This window comes from Pelobates fuscus, chromosome 11 (assembly GCF_036172605.1).
Source record: "Pelobates fuscus isolate aPelFus1 chromosome 11, aPelFus1.pri, whole genome shotgun sequence".
NCBI classification, from domain to species: Eukaryota; Metazoa; Chordata; class Amphibia; order Anura; family Pelobatidae; genus Pelobates; species Pelobates fuscus.
The window spans coordinates 99693051-99718353 of NC_086327.1; the positions used below are offsets into that span (position 1 = coordinate 99693051).

Consider the following 25303-nt stretch of genomic DNA (forward strand, 5'->3'; position numbering starts at 1 on the left):
GTCTACCTGATCACACACGACCATTCTACTTATATGTACACGAGCAAAGAAGAATGGCTGTGGGAGTATTGACACAGTACTTGGGATCATGGCAAAGACCTGTTGCCTACATGTCTAAGCAACTGGATGCAGTGGCCAGCGGACTTCCACCTTGTCTAAGAGCCGTAGCTGCAGCCGCCCTGCTAGTAGCTGAAGCCGATAAACTCACTCTGGGTCAAGAACTTTATGTACGAGTCCCACATGCAGTACAGACGTTGTTGGATTACAAAGGAAATCATTGGTTTAGTAACAGCCGTATGACCAAGTATCAAGCAATGTTGTGTGAAAACCCAAGAGTGCATTTAGAGACTGTAAACACCTTAAATCCAGCTACCCTTTTGCCACAACCTACTGAAAGTCAACATGATTGTCTGGAAGTAATGGATGAAGTATTCTCAAGTAGACCAGATCTTCGTGATTTTTCCATCCAGAACCCCGATGTTCAATATTATACAGACGGCAGTAGTTATGTGAAAGAAGGGATCCGCTATGCAGGATATGCAGTAACAACCATAGACAAGGTGATAGAAGCTCGGCCACTGGCGAAAGGAACATCAGCACAAAAGGCAGAATTGATAGCACTGACACGAGCGTTACAATTGGCTGAAGGTTTAAGAGTGAATATCTATACGGACTCTAAGTATGCGTTTTTAACCACTCATGCCCACGGAGCTTTGTATAAAGAAAGAGGACTACTGAATTCAGAAGGCAAAGAAATCAAGTACGCAGCTGAAATCCTACAACTATTGGAAGCAGTGTGGGAGCCGAAAGAAGTCGGTATTATTCATTGTCGAGCACATCTGAGAGGTGATGGTGATGTAACCAAGGGAAATCGGATGGCAGATAGTGCAGCTAAGCGTGCTGCTGAATCAGGAAGACAGGAGTATGTGGGGCATATAGCTGCTCTTATACCAACTCCACTGTCCCAATGGACTCCAGTTTATACAGCTCAAGAAGAGGAGTGGTTAAAGACTGAACCGGGAAAGTATTTGGAGAACAAGTGGTATCAGCTAGAAGATGGAAGAATAGTCATACCAGCATCACTAGCGGTAGAAATTGTCCAAAATTATCACAACGGGACACATTCTGGGAGAGACAGTACTGAAGAATCTCTTAGAAAACATTTCTACATACCAAGATTGTCCAACTTGACTCAGGCCATTGTACGCAGATGTGTAACGTGTGCTAAGAATAATGCAAGACAAGGACCAGTAAAGCCACCAGGAGTTCAGTTTATGGGGGGACTCCCCATGTCCGATCTACAAATAGACTTTACAGTAATGCCTAAATCGGGTGGACATCGTTACCTGTTGGTAATTGTGTGCACCTATTCAGGCTGGGTAGAAGCATGTCCTACTCGTACAGAGAAAGCAGGAGAAGTTGTGAGATTCCTGCTACGAGAAATAATACCCCGATATGGACTACCCTGTTCTATAGGATCGGACAATGGTCCAGCTTTTGTTCATCAGTGCCTACAACAACTGACTCATATGCTTGGTATAAAGTGGAGGCTTCATACTGCATATAGACCCCAGAGTTCTGGTAAGGTAGAGAGAATGAATAGAACTATAAAGAACCAGTTGGCTAAAATGTGTCAGGAAACCCAACTTAAGTGGAACGTTCTCTTACCCATAGCTTTATTGCGAATCCGCAGTACCCCTACCAGAAGGATGGGCCTCTCTCCTTTTGAAATCATGTATGGGCGACCACCTCCCGTACTTGGTAACTTAAGGGGGGACTTGAGTCAGTTGGGAGAAGGAATTACCCGGCAGCAGGTTGTAGAGTTGGGTAAGACTATGGAGGAGGTACAGAAATGGGTACAAGATAGATTACCTGTGAATATTTATCCCCCTGTTCATAGTTATCATCCAGGAGATCAAGTGTGGATTAAAGAGTGGAATAATGTACCGTTAGGGCCCAAGTGGAGAGGTCCTTATGTTGTTCTTTTGTCTACCCCTACAGCGATAAAAGTAGCCGAAGTAACTCCGTGGATACATCACTCCAGGGTTAAACCAGCAGCAGTCGATTCTTGGCAAATTACAGCAGATCCAGAGAATCCCTGCAAGATCCGGTTAAAACGCACTACTCAGTCGGAGTAACGAGGAATTATTGTGGATTACAAATTTTATTGTTACAGGTGTGAGTGAGAAGGCCATAATAAAGCCTGTCCGCTTACCATCACATAGTGTATAAGCCAGGAAAGTCTCGAAGGGACACCTGTGAAGACGAGCAGAACTCCATTCCCTGCAGCCCTCACATCCTGGAAGCTGAGGTTCCATCGCACGGACGAAGACTGAGGATGACGGCGAAAGATGTGCTTTTGATTGTGTTTATTTACATGTGTTTTTATATTCAGGAAGGTAGAGGTACCGACACTCCTAGCTGTGAGGTATGCATTAAGACTACGAGAACAGGTAACCATATTTCCCAAACCCTAATTTGGCATTCACAATACGAGTGTAAAGGAGATGTATCGAGATGTAGATACTTAAATATAGATTATAGTGTGTGCCATTTAGGAGTAGGAGAACCTAAGTGCTTCAGTCCGGAGTATCAACCTCGTACAATCTGGTTGACTCTCAGGAATGGAGATCCTCAGGGGACCCTAATTAATAAAACGGTGTTAGAATCCGTACATTCTTCGGGTGTTCTGCTATTTGATGCGTGTAAAGCGATATCGAGTGGTAGAAAGCCGTGGAATGTATGTGGGGATCTTAGATGGGAGAGGACGTATGGGTCTAATGATAAATATATTTGTCCCAGTAGCAAAAATAAATATGTGAGTCCTAGATGCCCAAATAAAGACTATAACTTTTGTCCATATTGGTCTTGTGTGGGGTGGGCAACTTGGGGACAGACAGTAGACAAAGACATGATAGTGACTAAGTTGCCGACTAGCCCTTATTGTAAGTCTATGGAATGCAACCCAGTCCATATACTCATTAATAACCCCGACAAGTTCTTAGATAAGTATGGAAATTTATTTGGGTTTCAAATATACGGGACGGGTTTAGATCCTGGGACATTATTGTTTATAGGAATAGAGACTGATACGGTATCCTCCCAGACTCATCAAGTATACCATTCCTTTTACGAAGAGATGAGTATAGATAATAAGATCCCCCATAATGCTAAAAACCTGTTCATTGATCTAGCTGAAAGTATTGCCGGTAGTCTTAATGTTACCAACTGCTATGTGTGTGGAGGTACTAACATGGGAGACCAATGGCCTTAGGAAGCAAAGGAGGTAATGTCCGGTTCTGAGGCAGTTGACCAATTAATATCTACACAAGCCGATTATCATATGAGTGTTAGAGGTAAATCTGAGTGGAGATTAAAGACCTCCATCATAGGTTATGTTTGCATAGCAAGGAAAGGAATGATGTATAATACTTCTGTAGGAGAATTAACTTGTCTAGGGCAAAAAGCTTATGATGATGATACTAAAAATACAACTTGGTGGTCGGCTTCAAATGTCTCAGAACCATCTAACCCGTTTGCTAGATATGCCAATTTAAAGGATGTGTGGTTTGATCTATCCATCACATCTACCTGGAGAGCCCCAGCAAATTTGTACTGGATCTGTGGTAAGAAAGCCTATTCGGAGTTGCCACAGGACTGGGAAGGGGCATGTGTGTTGGGTATGCTCAAACCATCCTTCTTCTTGTTACCGATTGAAACAGGTGAGACTTTAGGTGTTAAAGTGTATGATGTGAATCATAGGAAGAAAAGGGGACCCATAGAGATAGGCGCCTGGGAAGATGATGAATGGCCTCCCCAGCGTATCATAGATTATTATGGGCCAGCCACGTGGGCTGAGGATGGTACCTTTGGTTATAGAACCCCTATTTATATGCTCAACCGTATTATAAGGTTACAGGCGGTGGTTGAGATTATCACTAATGAAACATCACAAGCGCTCAATCTTCTAGCGAAGCATAACACCAGGATGAGGACAGCAGTATACCAAAATAGATTAGCCTTGGATTACCTTTTGGCAGTAGAGGGAGGTGTATGTGGGAAGTTTAACCTAAGAAATTGCTGTCTTCAAATAGATGACGAAGGGCAAGCAATAGCTGAGCTTACTAGCCATATGGTTAAACTAGCGCATGTGCCTACTCAGGTATGGAAAGGGTACAATCCAAGTAGTTGGTTTGGTAGCTGGTATGAGTGGTTTGGAGGGCTTAAGGCAGTGGTAGGTGGAGTCCTACTGATTTTACTGTTGTGTCTACTCCTACCGTGTCTTATACCCTTAGTAGTTAGGTCTGTGCAAAGCCTGATAGGAAGTATAGCAGAGAGGAAGGCTGCTGCACAGATAATGGCGATATATAAGTATAAGGCTCTAGATCAGGGAGAACCAATGCAAGAAGATGAATGTTGAAGATTCACATCATAAGAAAAGTCTGGTCTGGTTCATGGTAACCTGAGGTATATGCAAACCAAGGTTAAGTGATGCCTCAAGTAATTGTGAAATATCAGAGGCATCAAAGGGGGGAATGTGATGTAATTCCAGTAAAATACAAGTTTAGCAGGCTAAGATTGCCACAAGGCATATGTATGTATATGTGTTTGTAGTATCAGTTAGTTAATAACACGTAGCTAAGATACTGTCATCACTGTACTGACCAGGTGCAGGAATGTAAGAACTGGAATTACGCGTCCCTCTCCTTTGTATCAGATGAGCCACGTGGTTAGACCGGATGGATGAGTTTAGACTCTATTCATTAAATAGGTTAAGGGTATGTGTGGGTGTAGTTAATTGTGGGAGGAGCTACAGTGCTATATAAGGAATGTACTCTATGTATTCAGTACTCAGACTTTGCTGTATTTTGGTGACGCTAGTCCCTCTGAGTCCCGATCGGTGATCCAATAAAGAATCTCTTCCTTCCTGAAGAAACCTGTGTCCATCTCTCTGTGCTTGGCTTCCGTCAGTTTCTCCGGTATCAAAGTTACCACACTGGCAGAACCATCCGTTACCATGATACCAAGCTGCATAGCTGCCTTTATATATTTGACTGGAAAGCAACACTGTTTTAAACAGTCAAAATGGACCATGTTTTTTATCCCCCTTGGGCTTAAGAGTTAAAGTCCTATGCCAAAAGCCAGGTATTAAGAGTTTCTCGACAGTGTAAGCTTGGATGGTCCATGGCACACTCACCAGGGTAAATATGTGCTAGCCAGGGCTAAGTTCTCTATCACCAATGGCTAGTGGTGAGTGGAAATTATGGGCCCCTACCTCATCCACTTCAGAACTAAATTTTTACATGCTGTTGATTACATTTATATATTAAATATTATACTTGTCTGCGCTTACAGAATGCTTAACATGGCATTCCATAATGCTCATCAAAATTGGATATCTGTCAAGGTGCACCAACTGGTTGCCCACCTGCATTGAATGAGTATGACTGATGTAACTCTTATGACTAGTCTATGGTCAGAAGGTAATTAAAAGAAACATTTCCAAAAGAGTAATAGTTTTATTGGAGCTCTAAGAGCATAAGAAATTAATCCGGTATTGATTAGTAAGTGTTCTGTTCCTTTACAATACACAGAATGAAAAATCTAAAGTCCACTTTGATCTTGGGAGATTTTCTGCATTTAAAGATCTGGCTTTTGTCAATTTTGAGAGGAAAGACTAACTAAATACATTCTTCAAACAGTGCATTCAAAGAACATAAACATCAGTTTTGCATGCTTAGAGATGGCAATGGTACACCACATATATTTAGCTTTGTGTTTCCGTTTACTTGTCGGTGTTCAAACTCTGTTCTACCTCTGCATCTGTATATTCACATAAATCACTTGATGGCGCTGCTGAGTTAAAATCGACCTGTGTAATTTTGTCTTTAAGGAATTGCTCAGTCAAGCAGCAAGCATCTTGGGCTCAGTAGATTTTCTTGGCAATCCAATGGGCCTGCTGAATGATGTGTCGGAAGGAGTAAGCGGGCTTATCAAATATGGAAATGTTGGTGGATTAATACGAAATGTGACACACGGAGTATCCAATTCAGCTGCAAAGGTACTTAAGCACTTTTCTTTTTTTTTTTAAAGATTGTATCTCGGAGAGAATTTCTTGTGAGCAAACTAAACCCTCTTTGCAATGCTCACTACTGGTTAGGAAGTGTCTGTCAAATTAAAATTTGATAAAAGATTATGAACATTGAGGTAATCCAAAGGTTTCAAAATACAGTCAAGCGGACACAAGCCGTTATTTTAGAATTAGGTCCAGTAACCACTTGATTGCAAAATATCATGGATGGTTTAACTGTACACAGACATGTTTTTTTAACCTCTTATATCACAGAACACCTGGCACTTGGGGATAAACACATGCGCATTGCTATGGCGGACTCTGAGAGATAAGAAATTACCGGTATATAATGTCTTTTTTGTGTGTGGTTCACTTTTACCATTAACACAACCCGGGCTGGATGTAATATATATGGCTTCATAAACATATTTATCCGTGTTAATCAAAACATAATTCATGGACTGGCTGTACATCCTATAGTAGATATTTACTAAAAGGTTGCACTGTGGACATTGTATGAAGCATTTAAATGGTATGTTAGAGTATGCTAGAGGTAACCACTTCACTATTGGACAATTTTGTTATGTTGCGTGTAAATGACTGCTTACTTGTCAGTTGTATTGTACATTTGAAGACTTTTTATGGAATGATTAATATTGAATGTATGTGATGGAAAGTGTATTTTCTCATTTTAAACGGGAGTGGGCTTAATCTCTAGAATGTAAGCTCGTTTGAGCATGGTTCTTATCAACCTATTTTTCCTGTAATATTTAGTAATTGTCTCATTTATTGTTAAATTTCCCCCTCTTATAATATTGTAAAGCACTACGGAATATGTCAGCGCTGTATAAATACAAAAAATAATGAATAAGATGGTAATAAGTCACAGTTCATATCAGAAATTAATTTCTTTAATAGTCATGTCTCATGTCATTATTCATTGCCAAAAGTGCCAACACATTAAACTAGAAGTTGACAAATTAATTGTATTACATTTTTCTTTATTGTGTTGTCAATGAAAGCAGAATGATAATGAAGCAATGCACAATAGCATATAATAACAGGGATCTTAAGCGACAGTTATTGGAAATGAGGTTGTTACTCAATGACACCAAATCATCCGAAAGGATCATGCAACTGAGATTAATCACATTCGATGTCTGTGCGGATTGGAATCTAGGTGTTAAACGAACTTTGCACGTGTAATAGAATCTTCAGATTAACCAGTTTTTCCTCGCAGGGGAAAGGAGTGTAAACAGTGCAGATAATACGGAAAACAGTGACAGGTATACATTGTTTCTAATTTTTCTCTTTGCTGTGTCATTAAACTTTCCTGTGTATCTGTTGTGATTTAACCCACAACTTGAACTTGCTATCATAATGAAGGTTATCACATGCAGTTAATAGATGAGTGCGGCTATGGGAGTACTGAGAGAGGTACTGTATATATTCAGGGTTTTTCTGGGCTTTTTGTTTCTTATGATAGGTCCCTGTGGCCCCTGAGTGCTTAGTGCTATGGTGGTGGTAGGTGACCTACCACTCTGCTTGTGTGGAATGTGGTTAGTGTCATGGTCCTCAGCTTGAAGTGGTCCATAATAATCAGGAGAAATTGATCCGCAGTCAGGTGCTCATGGTTCTAGAATGGCAGTGTTGAACCCGGGGAGGGTTGAGGAGGCGGAGAAGAGCAGGTAATTGAGTTAGGGGAAGAGGGAGAGGAGGGCCGAGGTAAGAAAAAAAAGTGGGGGGGGGAATGGGGGAGAGGTAGAGTATAAATGGGGAGGGATGTAGCACCGCCCTCGGTCGCCAAGCCCCAGCCAACCCCGCCCCGTGGTTTTCTCCTGAATCTTCCTGGTCCAGTTGCCTCATGTCGTCCTCCAGCCGTTCATGGGTTGGTCAGATGTTGTATGAAGGCAGCTGAGGTAATGTGGCATCGCCAGTGAAACCATCACTGTGCGTATTTGTCTCTGTCTTTCAGTGTAGTTACTTTAAGGTCTACGAATTTCCTCATGTCCTCCACCTCCTCCACCCAACACTTGCGCAGCTGTATCCAGAAGAGGGGGAAAATTGCCTTGGCAGCGTTGAGGAGCCTGGGGACAGTGGTAGAGTTTCATCCGTCACCTCCTGTATTACCCCGCCAATTGACTCCCAGAACAGTTTGATAAGGAGACAGTCCCACCACACATGGGTGAACGTGCCTGTAGCCTCTCCACACCACCAGCAGGCATCGGGTATTGTAGAATCCCTGGCATGGAGTGCTGCAGGGGTGAGGTAGCATCGTGTGAGGACCTTGTAAGTGTTTTCTTGTAGTCGTGCCAACCCTGGCGTCTTTTGTACATGGGTTCACTCACTGAACTCTTCTTATCCCAGTCGCCTCATTTAGTGTCTCCTCTAGGTCCTCCTCCCATTGTCTGATGCAGGGGGTGCTAGTAGAGATCTGCCCGTTACCAGGTTCGAGTAGATCAAGGATATGGCTCGCGGTGGTCCCTCGTTTAGTGCTCAGAGCGCTCTGAATTGTGTTTGGTCTCTTAGGAGGCAGGATTTCTGCAGGATCAACTGAGCGTATTGTGTTATTTGTTCTCTCGCCAGTGTATGTAGGAAGGTGGCAAACAGTGTCTGAAGGACGTCTGCCATGCGGAGAAGTCCTTGGTCCCCCCGCCGGGAAGCCTGGCTTGACTCTCAATGGGAGCAGAGGGCCGGGGTCCATCGTGAGATAATGCTTCGTGCCGTATCTGTGCCAGATCCGGAGGGTAGCCGCTACAAATTGATTAGTGAGCGGTATGTGTTTGCAGGCCTCTTTAAGTGATCCATGGTAAGGTTCGTAAATCGAAGCTGGTGCTATCCAACTCCAGTTGTATCTATGCCTTTTCACTCACTGCTGTTGACCAGCTGATGACCCTAGTGAAGTGGGCTACCAGGAAATATTCCTCTACATCAGGTAGCGCAAGTCCTCCTCGAAGTTTGGGCAGTGTCAGTTAGGAGTTTCCTATGCGAGGGGATCTGCCCTTCCATGTAAATTTGCAGATTTCCACCGTCAGCGTGTTGAATGATTTTGGGGCTGAGATGAGCACTGTTTTGAAAATAAAGAGACTTTTTGGTAGTAGTGTCGTCTTGACTGCATTCACTCGGCCCAACCATGAAATGTAGTATGAGTTCCAGGTGTTCAATTCCTCCGTAGCAGCCTTAAGAATGGGCAGGTAGTTGTGGGTATAGAGGTCCGTCAGGTCCGGTGTGAGCCAAACTCCTAGGTACCATATGCGTGTGTCACACCAGCGGAATGGGAATTGGTTTTGAAGGATTCGTTTGAGTGTGTGGGGCTGATGGTGAGGCCAAGAATCTTGGATTTTGAGTAGTTTATTTGAAGGTTAGAGATGCGACCATAGGTTTCCAACTCTGACTGGATTGCCCGCTGGGAGGGTTCTGGGTCCATCACGATAAATAGGTTTTTTCCAGTTAGGAGAAGTGAGTTGAATTAATGTTTAGTGTATCTAAAAGAAGAATGAGCACACTGCCCAACGCATTTTGCCTGCCATAGGTATTTCAGGATATAAAATGTTTTTATTGTTTCGAGCCATACCTAAGAAATGTTCTCTTTGCTGGAGAGTATTATTGATTTTAATTTTATTATAGTCTGCCTTTTTTTAAATGTGTTATTACTTTTGTTACTTGTTACTTTTTACCCATCTATTCTGCTCTTGTTTTTTGTAAGAGAAACAGCAGGCAGATTCAGGGAATTAACTCTTTTTGTGCACTAACTACTTGTACTTTAACTACGGACAGCAAATTGATAACTTTTCACCCATTTTTAATAAGGGATCTAAAAGGAACACTATTAGGTCAGGAACACAAATGTGTATTCATGACCCTATAGTGTTAAAAAGCCATGTTAAGCTGCAGTTGTTCTCGTGACTATAGTGTCTCTTTACGATACCTATCAGAATGTTAGTTGGTTTTCTTTACTTTGAAATTCAATTGATGGCTGATGTCCGCTCCCAGTCAATTTGCATGATACGAGTGTGTTATGAGAAAAAGAAAGTGTTTAAGCACTCAAAGCTATTTAAAAAGGAACCCTATAGTCACCTAAATTACTAGCTAAATAAAGCAGTTTTAGTGTATAGATCATTCCTCTGCAATTTCACTGCTCAATTCACTGTCATTTAGGAGTTAAATCACTGTTTCTGTTTATGCAGCCCTAGCCACACCTCCCCTGGCTATGATTGACAGAGCCTGCATGAAAAAAAAACTGGTTTCACTTTCAAACAGATGTAATTTACCGTATATACTCGAGTATAAGCCGACCCGAATATAAGCCGAGGCCCCTAATTTTACCCAAAAAAACTGGGAAAACTTATTGACTCGAGTATAAGACTAGGGTGGGAAATGCAGCAGCTACTGGTAAATTTCTAAATAAAATTAGATCCTAAAAAATATATATCAATTGAATATTTACTTACAGTGTGTGTATAATGAATGCAGCGTGTGCGTATGAGTGCAGCGTGTGCGTATGAGTGCAGCGTGCAGTGTATGTATGAGTGCAGTGTGTTTGAATTCAGTGGCTGTGTGTATGAATGCAGTGTGTGTATGAATGCAGTGTGTGTATGAGTGCAGTATGTGTATATGAGTGCAGTATGTGTATATGAGTGCAGTGTGTGTGTGTGTGTATGAGTGCAGTGTGTGTGTATGAGTGCAGTGTGTGTGTATATGAGTGCAGTGTGTGTGTGTATGAGTGCAGTGTGTGTGTGTGTGTGTGTGTTGCAGAGCTTTGGTGGGGGTGGGCAATGTTATTATTATTTTTTAATTATTTTCATATTTTTTTATTATTATTTCTTATTATTTATTTATTTTAATTATTTTTTTTATTTTATTATTATTATAATTTTTTTTCGTCCCCCCTCCCTGCTTGATATATGGCAGGGAGGGGGGCTCTCCTTCCCTGGTGGTCCAGCATTGGTAGTTCAGTGGGGGGGGAGGAGGGGGGCTGGCAGAGAGTTTACTTACCTGTCCTGCAGCTCCTGTCAGCTCTCTCCTCCTCCGCGCCGTCCGGTCAGCTCTTCTGTCAGCTCACACTGTAAATCTTGCGAGAGCCGCGGCTCTCGCGAGATTTACACTGGGAGCTGACCGAGGTGCTGAACGGACGGCGCGGAGGAGGAGGGAGCTGACAGGAGCTGCAGGACAGGTAAGTAAACTCTCTGCCAGCCCCTGTCTGTATTATGGCAATGCAAATTGCCATAATACAGACTATTGACTCGAGTATAAGCCGAGTTGGGGTTTTTCAGCACAAAAAATGTGCTGAAAAACTCGGCTTATACTCGAGTATATACGGTACCTTAAATAATTGTATCTCAATCTCTAAATTGAGCTTTAATCACATACAGGAGGCTCTTGCAGGGTCTAGCAAGCTATTAACATAGCAGGGGATAAGAAAATCTTAATTAAACAGAACTTGCAATAAAGAAAGCCTAAATAGGGCTCTCTTTACAGGAAGTGTTTATGGAAGGCTGTGCAATTCACATGCAGGGAGGTGTGACTAGGGTTCATAAACAAAGGGATTTAACTCCTAAATGGCAGAGGATTGAGCAGTGAGGCTGCAGGGGCATGTTCTATACACCAAAACTGCTTCATTAAGCTAAAGTTGTTCAGGTGACTATAGTGTCCCTTTAACATTTTGGTTGAGCATTCCGAAAAAAAGGTCAGGAAAGATAAAATACTTAAAATGAATACTTTGATAAAATATTGTTATTTTTAAAAATAAAAATATATATAGTGCTACTTTACTTTTTGGTCATTCATTCATTATTTAACATCATGGACGTTCATCTGTTCGCACTTACATTTCCCCAATCTCAAGCTGCTTCAGGGCAGACTCGGATTTACATCATACTGTTTCTTCAAAGACTGTCAAGCTGCATTACCTTGCTTATTGCCATTTAGATGATTTGTTCATAGTGTACTTTTGTCATACCTTTCTTTTTAATATATCGCAGATAGGTTTAAAAGTTCTGTTAGGGTTATAACCTCATTGATATAATGTATTTCTAACTCACGCTCTGTCTGAATTGTATTGTGCAACCTAGGCCAATGGAAATGTGTTGGTCACCTGTACTGTACACCTTTGTAGTGCCCTTTAATGCCGAGAGCATATAATCTACATTTTAAGTATTTGCATGGCCTGCAGACCATAATATATCAATGGTTTTTGTACCCAACACTCATAAAACTGTAAAAGCATGAATCCAAAACAAAAATTTTGGTTCACGTTAATGGAAAGTTAGCGTGTCTGTCTGTATCATTTGTAATAATCTCTATATAATGACAATCGTTGCCTCGTTCTGTGGCACAGCACTGAGTGTCTAACTTGCCTTGCTGCACTCATCCCACAGAAATTGTGAACATTGGTTCCAGCAAATACTTGAACAAATCTTAATTTGCTTCACTTCCAAAGGAAAGCTTACTAAAGCTTACTAAAGGGACACTATAGTCACCAGAACAACTACAGCTTAATGTAGTTGTTATGGTGAGTATAAACATTGCCTTCATGCATTTTAATGCAAACACTGCCTTTTCAGAGAATAGGCAGTGTTTACATTGCCCCTAGGGACACCTCCAAGTGGCCACTCCTCAGATGGCCACTGGAGATGCTTCCTGGGGCAGTGCTGCACAGTAGGCAGCACTGCTGTACAGCATCTGAACGCTCTGAATGGGGATGCTGAATTTTCCTTATTCCTTATTGATTCAATGCATATCTATGAGGAGGTACTGATTGGCCAAAACAGTGTTTGGCCCCGACCCCTTTCCGGTTTTAGCCAATCCAATGCTTACTATGGGAAAGATAAAGTACTTAAAATGACTAAATCTATCTATGATCTCACCAAGGGGGCGGGGCCAGGGGGCGGTGGACCCGCGCGCCGCAGGAAATAAGGTGAGTTTTATGGAACTAAGAGGGGGGGCAAGCCACCTAAATGGTGGGTTTAACAATATAGGGTCAGGAATACATGTTTGTGTTCCTGACTCTATAGTGTTTATTTAAGTCCTTTTCTGATGTTGCTGGTTCAGTCAGTAAATCAAGTCAATTCAGTGCCTTCTGTACAATGACTGACACATGGACTGAATACATACATGAAGCTATTTATGATGGTGAAATGGAAGGTCTGTCCAATGTGCAGAGTAGACTCCAGGAGTAAATATTCTCAGACCTTTAAAGTAGTACATACCAATCTATCCACTGCAAGTTTAATGGAAGCTCACACACCACTGATATCTTTTCACCTGTGGCCACCATTGATTTTTGTAGCTAAGAAATTCATGTTTGGTGTCTCTAGCAATTTAAAAACGGCAATAAAATACGTGTTCGGGAAGATTTTACGTTTCATATTTAAAAAAAGTGATATTGCGTTTAGTATAAATTTTATAGAGTACATATAAAAAGTGAAAGGCCTAGTCTGCTCAAGATGGCAAGAAAATGTAATATATACAGACGCTTAAGCTTGTATTTGGTTAATGAATTGGCTAGCACAATGTAAAGTTAATATTTCCCTTCGTTTCCAGCTTTTTATTCCCACCCAACATTAGACTGTATGACATGGGGCCACAGCATAGTCAAAATGTAGGAGTGCTATTGGCATACTGTCAGTCACTATGATTAGATAGGGGGATTGAAAGTCTAGATATGTGCCGACCAGCATTGCCCATACATAAAGCTCAACTGTAGCTGAACTGGACACATAGTTGGCTTTTTTTTAACCTTCAATTTGAAATTCACTTTGAATTTTTTTTGAGTTCTCAGTTTAGTGAATAACCCTGTTGGTGACAAAACTTCATGACATTGGTATGTGGCATAATTGAGACGTGTATGCATGGTAACACACAACCAGCAACAAGATGGGAGACCGTCTTGCAATAAATGTTGTTTATGTTTAAATACCTTTTGTTAATATGCCCATCCTCGAGTAAGATCTTGAAGGACTTCCATAAGACGCTAAAATGATACATTGAAGTTATCCCTCATTTTAACAACCTTAAGTATTGAAAGCAGATTTCTGTTATGTTGCCCTGGTTTCGCTTATTCTCTCTTTATTCTCTTAACTTTTAAGACCTCTGGTCTCTTAAAAAGACTGCATGAGTTGGAACCGTAAGCTGTTTTATGGGTTGTATCTGGTTTGGCCATTTTATGGCTTTCTGTTTTATAGTTCTGTTGTTTATGCCTGTAATGGCTTTTCCGTGTATCCTAGAACACGCAGTTGGTAAATGCCTTCTTTTAAGTGAAGACGTTCAGTGTATTTAAATTGGCACAAAATGTTAGGTTAAATAAAGTTCACTCCGCTCAGATTTAGCTGTGCTGTCTTCTCCCTGTCTGCAAGTTTCATTTTATTTAAATTTTTGTTTTGTGCTCTTGGATCATAATCAATACCAAAATTATGGTAGGAATTAGTGGTGACTCACATTTCTGGATCTAAATTCTAAAACATTCTCTTTTGGATTTCAAACTCCTTAAAGAGCGATTTCAAACTCCTTAAAGAGCTGTGTTAAAAGGCAAAGAACTTAAAGCACTGGATTGTTGTTTTTCGAAATGCTTTGTTACAGAAATAATGCACTGTTTAGTTTGAAACCACAGTCACTTCCTCATTCCCTTCACATGTTACCAGTTACTGCAATAATACGATTAATTCTCTCTGCAATCACCTTCAAATTCCTCTGCTACCTCTAGTCTCATCTCCCCATTTTAACCCTTAGATTGTAAGCTCACAGGCGTGGCCCTCTACCTTTTTTATTGGTCTGTTTATACTGTATTGTATTTTTCCAATTTGTACAGCGCTGCAGAATATGTTGGCGCATAATAAACGGCAGTAATAAAGAAAAAAGGCAAAGTATTAAAGGAACACTATGGCGTTAAGATTGCACATGTGAATTCCTAATGCTATAGTACCCTGTTAACAGTCTTTCCTCTGCCGTTCCACCTCCATGGCTGCAGTCATCAAGATTAATGATCTCAGCCAATCCAGTGCTTTCCCGTAGGAAAGCGTTGGTAGGCTAGTGCACTTGCAAGGCAAAATGCTGCTCTACACCAATCAGATGGTCTCTATGAGACCATCTCGTTGAAATAGCAGAGTTTCACTCATTTAAGTGGCCTGGGTGCCATGTCTCTGTACGACAGGGTCATGGCTCTCAGGCCACTTTATTCAGATTAAGTGGTCTAGGTCTCTAGGCTGGTTGATGTGGTTATAGGCAGGTACTGACTGTGTCAAAGGGTTTGTATGTAAATAATTTTCCATTTGCTTTAATGTTGCTTTGGTTTTGCTTTCATGGACCATTTTCTTATGTCTAAATTCCCCCCTTTATACACTGGGGTCTTCCCGCCGTCCCCCCCCCCCCCCCTCCTTTTCTGTAGTGCAAGCATGTCAAACTCACGGCCCACAATGAATATTTTTGTAGCCCTACATTCCAGATGCCTACTCTGCCTGGTGGCAGCGAGGGAGCTCAGTCTTCCTGCTCCTCACTGCTCCCTCGCCCTCTTTAGTGATGCCGGGTGCCGGAATATGATGTAATTCTGGCACCTGGCATCACTAAACTGAGCGCGAGGGAGCAGGAAGACTGAGCTCCCGAGAGAAGATCAGGGAGAGGCCCCACACCAGCTCCCAAAGGTAGGGAGCAATAAATAAAATGTGTGTGCAAGAATGTGTAAGTGTGTGTGTGTGTGTGTCTGTCTGTGTGCGTCTGTCTGTCTATCTATCTGTCAGTGAGTCTGTGTGTGTGTGTCAGTGAGTGTGTGTTGGTCAGTGTTTCAATGACCATGGAGGACCTAGAGGTGCATGGAGGCACGCAACGCCACGTCACATTCTGACGTGACGTCAACGTGCTCCACCTTCACAGGTTTTCAAGGAGTGGCACAGGATGCGGACGGCGGCACTGGGGGTATACCAGATCCTGGACTGCGAAGTCGCATACTGGCAGCGGCAATGTAAGTGGAGTCTGCTTGTTGGCCAATATTGTGTTTTTTGTTTTTTTTTTGTTTTTTGTTTTTTAAACAAGGGCTGCAGTTTAGTAGAGGGGGTGCTGAGATTTAGTATAGAGGGCGGTGCTTGGATTTAGTATAGAGGGCGGTGCTTGGATTTAGTATAGAGGGCAGTGCTGGGATTTAGTATGGGGGGGCTGTGAATTAGTACAGGGGGGGGGGGCTGGGGTTTAGTAGAGGGGGGATACTGTTTTTTTTTTTTTATACTGTACTTTTCAAAACAAACCCATGTTTCTATGAAAATTTAAGGTTTCTTTTTTTTGTGGCCCATGCTAGCCTTTGAGTTTGACATGCTTTCTGTAGTGCGTCAGACAAAATAATTCTGATTGTAATTTCTCCTATTTTTTGATGAAATAAATTGCATGAGTAACATTAGTAGGGGAAATAGGAGCAATTTGAAGGATCCATTTTACGTTATACGTTTGAAACAATTAAGAAGACTTGCTTTAACAGGTAAGACGTTTTACACTAACAGTTATGGAAAGAAAAGGTTCATTTTTGCACATCTTTATCATACATTGGAAGCAACAAATTTGTAAACCAAAATGTAACCAGGAGAGAGACCGGTGCTGCAATCCATGGTTTTACCAACACTGGTGTAGACTAAACAGACACATATGCATACTTTGATAGGCTACTCTTAATTTATCAAGTACTTTGCTAATCTTGGGCAAGGAGTGGAACTGCTCTTGGGGGGTAAACTACTTATCCCATAAACCCAATGATAAATTAAATAATATTTCACACCTGTAGTGTATTCATGACACTATAGTGTTCCTTTATCAAAAGGGCTTGTCTTGTAATGCTTGGATCCAAAAATTGCTTGCATCGTAAGTTCCAGTTACTCTCCAAATAATTGGTGAGTTTTACAGTTTTTCTGCATTTTTGCTTCTAAATGTGTGGTGTACCAGATAACCACCGCCAAAAATGTGGAATTTAGAACTTCACAGAAACTACATCACTTGATGGTGGTCACTGGTTTATTATATGGGAGGTAGTGCTAGACTCAAGCTTACAGGAATGGCTCAAGGACTGCAAATTTGTGGTGTAGCCACATAATAAATGATCTCCCGTTTTACATATCCACTTGCTTTGTTGGATGTTTTACTAAAATGATTTCCAGAAGAAACATGTTCTCTGTGCAATGTTTGAGTTCTGATGTTTCGTTATTCAAGTACATTAGGTGGCCAGCAAAATATTAATACACTACATACCAAATGGACAGAGGGACACTTACATTATAGGGGTTTGAGTTGGGGGTGGGGGTGACCAAAGCAGAGCTGTTATGGGAAATGTGTAGGTGACTTACTAATAACAATTAATGCAATTAAAATGTAATTTAGAACAAGAACAATGTATCCTATTTACATAGAATGATTCTAAACAATATTATGGTGTTTAACTCCCTATAAACAGAGACAATTGTACTAGTTCTGAACCAAAACAAAACCTAGAATTTGAGCTTATATGTCTGTTCGACCATAATTTAACTCTTTTTCGCATTAAAGGTATTCTATAGTGTTGTATTCCTTATATTATAGTGCACTCAGGTTCCCCCACCCCCCCTTTGGCATTGCTTCGATGCTTTCCTATGAGGATTTCTCTGACGCATCATTTAGGCAACCACAAGTCTGTTAGGATCCAGAAGTGCCTCTAGTGGCTGTCTGAAGGTTTGTTTCTTAACCCCCGCACTAAAAGTTATATCCTGTATCACAAACTTTCAAAAAAAAGTTATTTGGCAGAAGATCTTTAGTTTTACAATATGGTATATCTTCTGCTTTCGTGCCCATAGGGAGGCAAAATTATCTGTTTGCTATTTTTCTAAACATTATATATATTTATGTGTGTGTGTTTATATAAACGTATGGGTTATTCTTGAAGGTGACCTATATGCGATGGAAACAAGCTCCAAACCGTGTGAGCCTTAGAAGATTTCTATTTGCTCAAACTCAGCAGGGAGTTCAAATATAATGACCGACTAAGATTGCCAGTTTTCCTCTTGTTATACTAATGCATGCTTTAGTGCTGCGTTTTATCAAGTACAGCTCTAAAGTATGCAGCTGTCAATGGCATTTCTAATTAAACTAGTAATTTGAAAATTGGAAAATGATGAACCTTGAAGTATACATCTCTTTTAATCTGTGTATATGCTGGTTGTCAACCATAGATGCATTCCTAAAACTGACCTGGTCATCCACATATTTTGCACTTATCACGGTAATTTTAAATTAGCGCATTATTATGTAATCCTCATACAATTATTAAAAATCTCCAATTGTTCAAGTGCTAATGTGTTAATCCTGAGGAAGGAATGCATTATAGCGATAGAGCCAACCTTACCTCTTAGATCAGTGCTAAATATTATAAATAAGTGTTATTTATAAGCTATAAACTATTTTGAATGTAGAAGGATCGAAAAAACTTCTCGCCTTACCATTTAAGCTTCACACAATGGCTTTGATACTTCACATATTTCTAATCTTGATTTGACATAGTTTGAGGATTTCCCTGCCTGTAAGATCATTTCTGCGAGGGAATAACGTTTCATATGAAAACCTGAGACGGTTAAGTGTGACTAAGAATATTTTAAGATAACTGATCTTTCATGTAGAGCAAATCCACATCTGTTTAGATATCGAGGATTAGACCAGTTGCAGGCAACATATCCCTTCCTTGTGTTCAAAGGGATGTATAAAATTTCGTTTGCACCCAGCAGAAAGTGTATGTAAAGGAAACAATTCTCCGATTGTTAACATGGCTAATTACGGGCTAAGCCTCTTCTTCATGGTTCATTCCATACTAAATTCATGGATTACATAGCATGAGTGGTTATTTCTTTTAAAGGAACAGTAATGTCTCATTTTAGGTAGGTCCCCTATTAGAGAGCGATTTGAAATTAAATATATTTTTACATATTTCATGTCATTTTTTTTTATTTTATTTTTATTTTTTTTTAAACAAAATCTTCTTGACTGCTTTACATAAAGTCACTGGACTAAATATGTGCAATGAAACAGTAAAGTGATACCTCCCATTCCTAAGATCTAGCATATTACTACTTTGATTCGTGCTTTGTTGGGTGACTGGAAGTGCGCAAACTTTTTTTTATCCACATATCCTTACTAAAATACATATTTAGAAAGCATTGGAGACTGTTATTTAAAAGGCATGTAGAAAAACAGTTACCCTCTTATTGAAAAGGGAGTTAGTCAAGATTTTCAACGCAAAAGTTTGCTAAATTAAATTCCTGATACAGCCTGGACCAGAGCCTTTACGATACACGAATCATTCACAAAATGTAACTCTCATGTGGAATTAGTTAGGAAAATCGCATATGTTCCCCAATACATCAGACATATGCTGGAGGTGCGCATGAGACAGGGGAACAATGTTCCATTGGGGCTGATGTGTACTGTAGTCGTTGCTGCCGCCCAGGAGTGATGGGAGTGAGCGTAGGACTTATCTTTCTGTATTTGTATTCACTTTTTGTATCACACAGCTTTGTTACAATGCTGCCGCCCATCCCATGTGTTCCCTATTAAGGATTAATAAATATATAGGGGTGTATATAAAAAAATAACCCTCCCTGTCTTATTAGAGATATCTTTGCCAGAAGCTCAAGGAAGCAAGGTGAAAGGTCAGTGTAGGACCCGCTTAGGGGGGTCTGCCTTGACGTTGGCAGGCAGGCATTCCCTCCAAAAGCCATGAAAAACAATATGTTCCATTTCTAACACCTTGTCAGTTTGCAATATCTCTTAAAGACAAAGTACACAGTTTGAGAAATTCAATATTTGCATTTGCCCATAACGGGGTATACCTATTATTTGGAACTCAACCGCTATTCTTTACTTTCTCTCTCTTGTTTCTCTTCTATTATACTTACTACCCTCTATTCCAGCTGAGCGCTGGGCAACATTGCAAAACCCGGTGGCCTCAAGGGTAGGGCAGCACCCGACGGGTTCACAACCCAGAGATGGCCCAGGATTAACGCCGAGACTCCATCCATATGTAAGGTGAAGCGTAGACACCAGATATCAGCACTAGGGGAACCGGTAGCACACCAGTAAATAATACAACAGATTTACGCTGTGTTTTTGTACCAAGCTGACATTTGCCATAGCAGGGCACATGTTAAAGGGTTTGACCAATCCATGTTTAGCATCTGCCTTATCCATATGTTTAAGTTTGTTCTGTTTATATGTTTGTACAAGACTCTATGGTTACATGATTTGGTAATGTACTTGACTCACTGGAAAAAAAAGAAATAATTTTTTTTTTTTTTTTTTTTTTTTTAAGTTTGCTAAATTAACTTCAGTGATCCCCCAAATCATCGTGCTTACTGTCCATTAAAGGACCACTATAGTGCCAGGAAAACAAACTTGTAGTCCTTAGGTCCACCCCACCCTCATGACCCCCCCTCCCGCTGGGCTGAAGGGGTTAAAACCCCTTCAGCCACTTACCTTTCTCCAGCGCCAGGCTCCCTCGGCGTTGGGGAACTCTCCTCCTCCTGCTGACGTCAGCGGCAAATGTGGATGCCCGGCAAGAGCCGCGTGCGTATTCAAACCGCCAATAGGAAAGCATTACTCAATGCTTTCCTATGGACGTCAGCGTTTTCTATCGCGGAAGTGGCTGTCAGTGAGACAGGCACTAGAGGCTGGATTAACCCTCAGTGTAAACATAGCAGTTTCTCTGAAACTGCTGTTTTCAGCTGCAGGGTTAAAACTAGAGGGACCTGGCACCCAGACCACTTCATTGAGCTAAAGTGGTCTGGGTGCCTATAGTGGTCCTGTTACCGGAGGAATGACAGGAACAAACCGCAGACGCCACACATAGAGATATGGACACAAGTCTTCAGGAAGTAACAGGCCTTTATTCACGTACCGATCGGGTCTCACACTGAACTTGTGTTCAAAAGGTATGAGCCCTGAGCACATGTTTCAGAAGCATTTTATTAAACAATAACTCCTCCCATTAACCCCTTAAGGACTTGACTTTTTTTGCGATGTTGTACATTTGCGACAGGCATATTTTTGACACTTTTGTGGTGTTTGTGTTTAGCTGTAATTTTCCGCTCTCTCATTTACTGTTCCCATACAAATTATATATTGTTTTTTTCAGGACAAAAGGGGCTTTCTTTACATACCATTATTTATATAATCTCATGTAATTTAATTTAAAAAAAATGAAAAAATATGATAAAAAATTGAAAAAAAAACGTGTTTTTTGACTTTTACTTGGAAAATCTTTTACTCATCTACAAAAGCGAATGAAAAAAACTGCTAAATAGATTCAAAATGTTGTCCTGAGTTTAAAAATACCCAGTGTTTACATGATTTTTTGCTTTTTTTTGCAAGTTATAGGGCTATAAGTACAAGTAGGATATGGCGGTTTCAAAACATACATTTTAAAAATGTATCACTCATGACATTGTAACACTATTATCTGTCATAAATCTCTGGAAAACACTCCACATGTTTATATATTTTTTAAAGTAGACAACCCAGGGTATTTATCTAAGTATATTTTGACACTTTCTATGCATCCATTTTACCACCAGTCTATGCCAAACTTCACATAGGGTTTTTTTTTTTTGTTTTTTTTTCACATACATTGCAATTCAGGTATAAACTTACAGATCCTGTTATGTCTTGCTGCCAAAAAACACACTAATATATGTTCAGCAACATCTCCCGAGTACAGTGATACCACCCATGCATAGGCTTGTTGAGTTGTTTGGGGGCTAAAAGGCCCAATTTGGTAGGTGCGCATATCCATTTTCCAACTTGGAATTTTGACATGTAGTGAACCTGCGCACATGTCCTATTTGGGACATTTGTAAAGCCGGCCAATGTATTTTACCCCCACCAAACCATATATTTTTGGAAAGTAGACACCCTAGGGTATTTCAAATGGTGGTTTTTTAACACTTTCCATGCACTAATTCTAACACCAGACTTTGTCAAACATTTAGGTAGTCCTTTTTTGTGTGTTTTTCTTCACACACATTGTACCTTAGGCATGAATTAACAGATCGTGTTATGTGTCACTGCCAAACAACACCCCAATATGTGTTCAGCAACATCTCCTGAGTACAGTGATACCACCCATGCATAGGCTTGTCAGATTGTTTGGGGGCTAAAAGGCCCAATCTGGCAGGTGCGCATATCCATTTATCAACTTAGAATTTTGACAAGTAGTCAACCTGCGCACATGTCCTATTTGGGACATTTGTAAAGCCGGCCAATGTATTTTACCCCCACCAAACCATATATTTTTGGAAAGTAGACAGCCTAGGGTATTTCAAATGGTGGTTTTTTAACACTTTCCATGCACTAATTCTACCACCAGACTTTGTCAAACATTTAGGTAGTCCTTTTTTGTGTGTTTTTTTTCACACACATTGTACTTTAGGCATGAATTAACAGATCGTGTTATGTGTCACTGCCAAACAACACGCCAATATGTGTTCAGCAACATCTCCCGAGTACAGTGATACCACCCATGCATAGGCTTGTCAGATTGTTTGGGGGCTAAAAGGCCCAATCTGGCAGGTGCGCATATCCATTTTTCAACTTGGAATTTTGACAAGTAGTCAACCTGCGCACATGTCCTATTTGGGACATTTGTAAAGCCGGCCAATGTATTTTACCCCCACCAAACCATATATTTTTGGAAAGTAGACAGCCTAGGGTATTTCAAATGGTGGTTTTTTAACACTTTCCATGCACTAATTCTACCACCAGACTTTGTCAAACATTTAGGTAGTCCTTTTTTGTGTGTTTTTTTTCACACACATTGTACTTTAGGCATGAATTAACAGATCGTGTTATGTGTCACTGCCAAACAACACGCCAATATGTGTTCAGCAACATCTCCTGAGTACAGTGATACCACCCATGAATAGGTTTGTCAGATTGTTTGGGGGCTAAAAGGCCCAATCTGGCAGGTGCGCATATCCATTTATCAACTTGGAATTTTGACATGTAGTCAACCTGCGCACATGTCCTATTTGGGACATTTGTAAAGCCGGCCAATGTATTTTACCCCCACCAAACCATATATTTTTGGAAAGTAGACAGCCTAGGGTATTTCAAATGGTGGTTTTTTAACACTTTCCATGCACTAATTCTACCACCAGACTTTGTCAAACATTTAGGTAGTCCTTTTTTGTGTGTTTTTTTTCACACACATTGTACTTTAGGCATGAATTAACAGATCGTGTTATGTGTCACTGCCAAACAACACGCCAATATGTGTTCAGCAACATCTCCTGAGTACAGTGATACCACCCATGAATAGGTTTGTCAGATTGTTTGGGGGCTAAAAGGCCCAATCTGGCAGGTGCGCATATCCATTTATCAACTTGGAATTTTGACATGTAGTCAACCTGCGCACATGTCCTATTTGGGACATTTGTAAAGCCGGCCAATGTATTTTACCCCCACCAAACCATATATTTTTGGAAAGTAGACAGCCTAGGGTATTTCAAATGGTGGTTTTTTAACACTTTCCATGCACTAATTCTACCACCAGACTTTGTCAAACATTTAGGTAGTCCTTTTTTGTGTGTTTTTTTTCACACACATTGTACTTTAGGCATGAATTAACAGATCGTGTTATGTGTCACTGCCAAACAACACGCCAATATGTGTTCAGCAACATCTCCTGAGTACAGTGATACCACCCATGAATAGGTTTGTCAGATTGTTTGGAGGCTAAAAGGCCCAATCTGGCAGGTGCGCATATCCATTTATCAACTTGGAATTTTGACATGTAGTCAACCTGCGCACATGTCCTATTTGGGACATTTGTAAAGCCGGCCAATGTATTTTACCCCCACCAAACCATATATTTTTGGAAAGTAGACAGCCTAGGGTATTTCAAATGGTGGTTTTTTAACACTTTCCATGCACTAATTCTACCACCAGACTTTGTCAAACATTTAGGTAGTCCTTTTTTGTGTGTTTTTTTTCACACACATTGTACTTTAGGCATGAATTAACAGATCGTGTTATGTGTCACTGCCAAACAACACGCCAATATGTGTTCAGCAACATCTCCTGAGTACAGTGATACCACCCATGCATAGGCTTGTCAGATTGTTTGGGGGCTAAAAGGCCCAATCTGGCAGGTGCGCATATCCATTTTTCAACTTGGAATTTTGACAAGTAGTCAACCTGCGCACATGTCCTATTTGGGACATTTGTAAAGCCGGCCAATGTATTTTACCCCCACCAAACCATATATTTTTGGAAAGTAGACAGCCTAGGGTATTTCAAATGGTGGTTTTTTAACACTTTCCATGCACTAATTCTACCACCAGACTTTGTCAAACATTTAGGTAGTCCTTTTTTGTGTGTTTTTTTTCACACACATTGTACTTTAGGCATGAATTAACAGATCGTGTTATGTGTCACTGCCAAACAACACGCCAATATGTGTTCAGCAACATCTCCTGAGTACAGTGATACCACCCATGCATAGGTTTGTCAGATTGTTTGGGGGCTAAAAGGCCCAATCTGGCAGGTGCGCATATCCATTTTCCAACTCAGAATTTTGACATGTAGTAAACTGGCGCCCCTGTCCTATTTGGGCCAATTTATTTTACCCCCATCAAACCATATATTTTTGAAAAGTAGACAACTCAGGGTATTTTGAATGGTGGTAGTTTAATACTTTTCATGCAATAATTCTACCACCAGCCTTTGGCAAACTTTTGGGTAGTAATTTTCTTCGTGTTCTTTGACACATACATTGTACTTTAGGCATGAATTAACAGGTCCTGTTATGTATCACTGCCAAACAACACCCCAATATGTGTTCAGCAACATCTCCTGAGTACAGTGATATCACCCATGCATAGGTTTGCTGGGTTGTTTGGGGGCTAAAAGGCCACAATCGAGACTTGTACATATCAGTTTTTCAACTTCATATATAGGTATGCTTGGCCTATCTTCAGTTTGGCATATTTTTGCATCCCCCAGTTAATGTTAACATCATGAAAATTTATATTTTTATAAAGTAGACATTCCAGGGTATTGTATATGAGGTGTTTTCACATCCTTCCCCCAACCATTGTGCTAAACAAATTTCAGAGAACGTGCATGGTGGTAATTTTTGAATTCTGCTTTTTATGCACACGTCATCTGGTTTTGGCCAGCCAGTTATATGTTACTACCATAAAACTTTTTTAACCAAATGTGCAGGTATCAAATGCACCTTTA

At 40.7% G+C, this 25303-nt stretch overlaps 1 protein-coding gene across 2 annotated transcripts in view; it reads left to right on the forward strand.

Annotated features, from left to right (window-relative positions):
- Positions 1-25303, forward strand: part of VPS13D (vacuolar protein sorting 13 homolog D) — a 265784-nt gene that overhangs the window by 163975 nt on the left and 76506 nt on the right. For both annotated transcript variants that reach the window (XM_063436103.1, XM_063436104.1), the window contains one exon: positions 5894-6061. In XM_063436103.1, coding sequence (XP_063292173.1) covers positions 5894-6061 — 168 coding nt within the window. The remainder of the gene's footprint in view (positions 1-5893; positions 6062-25303) is intronic.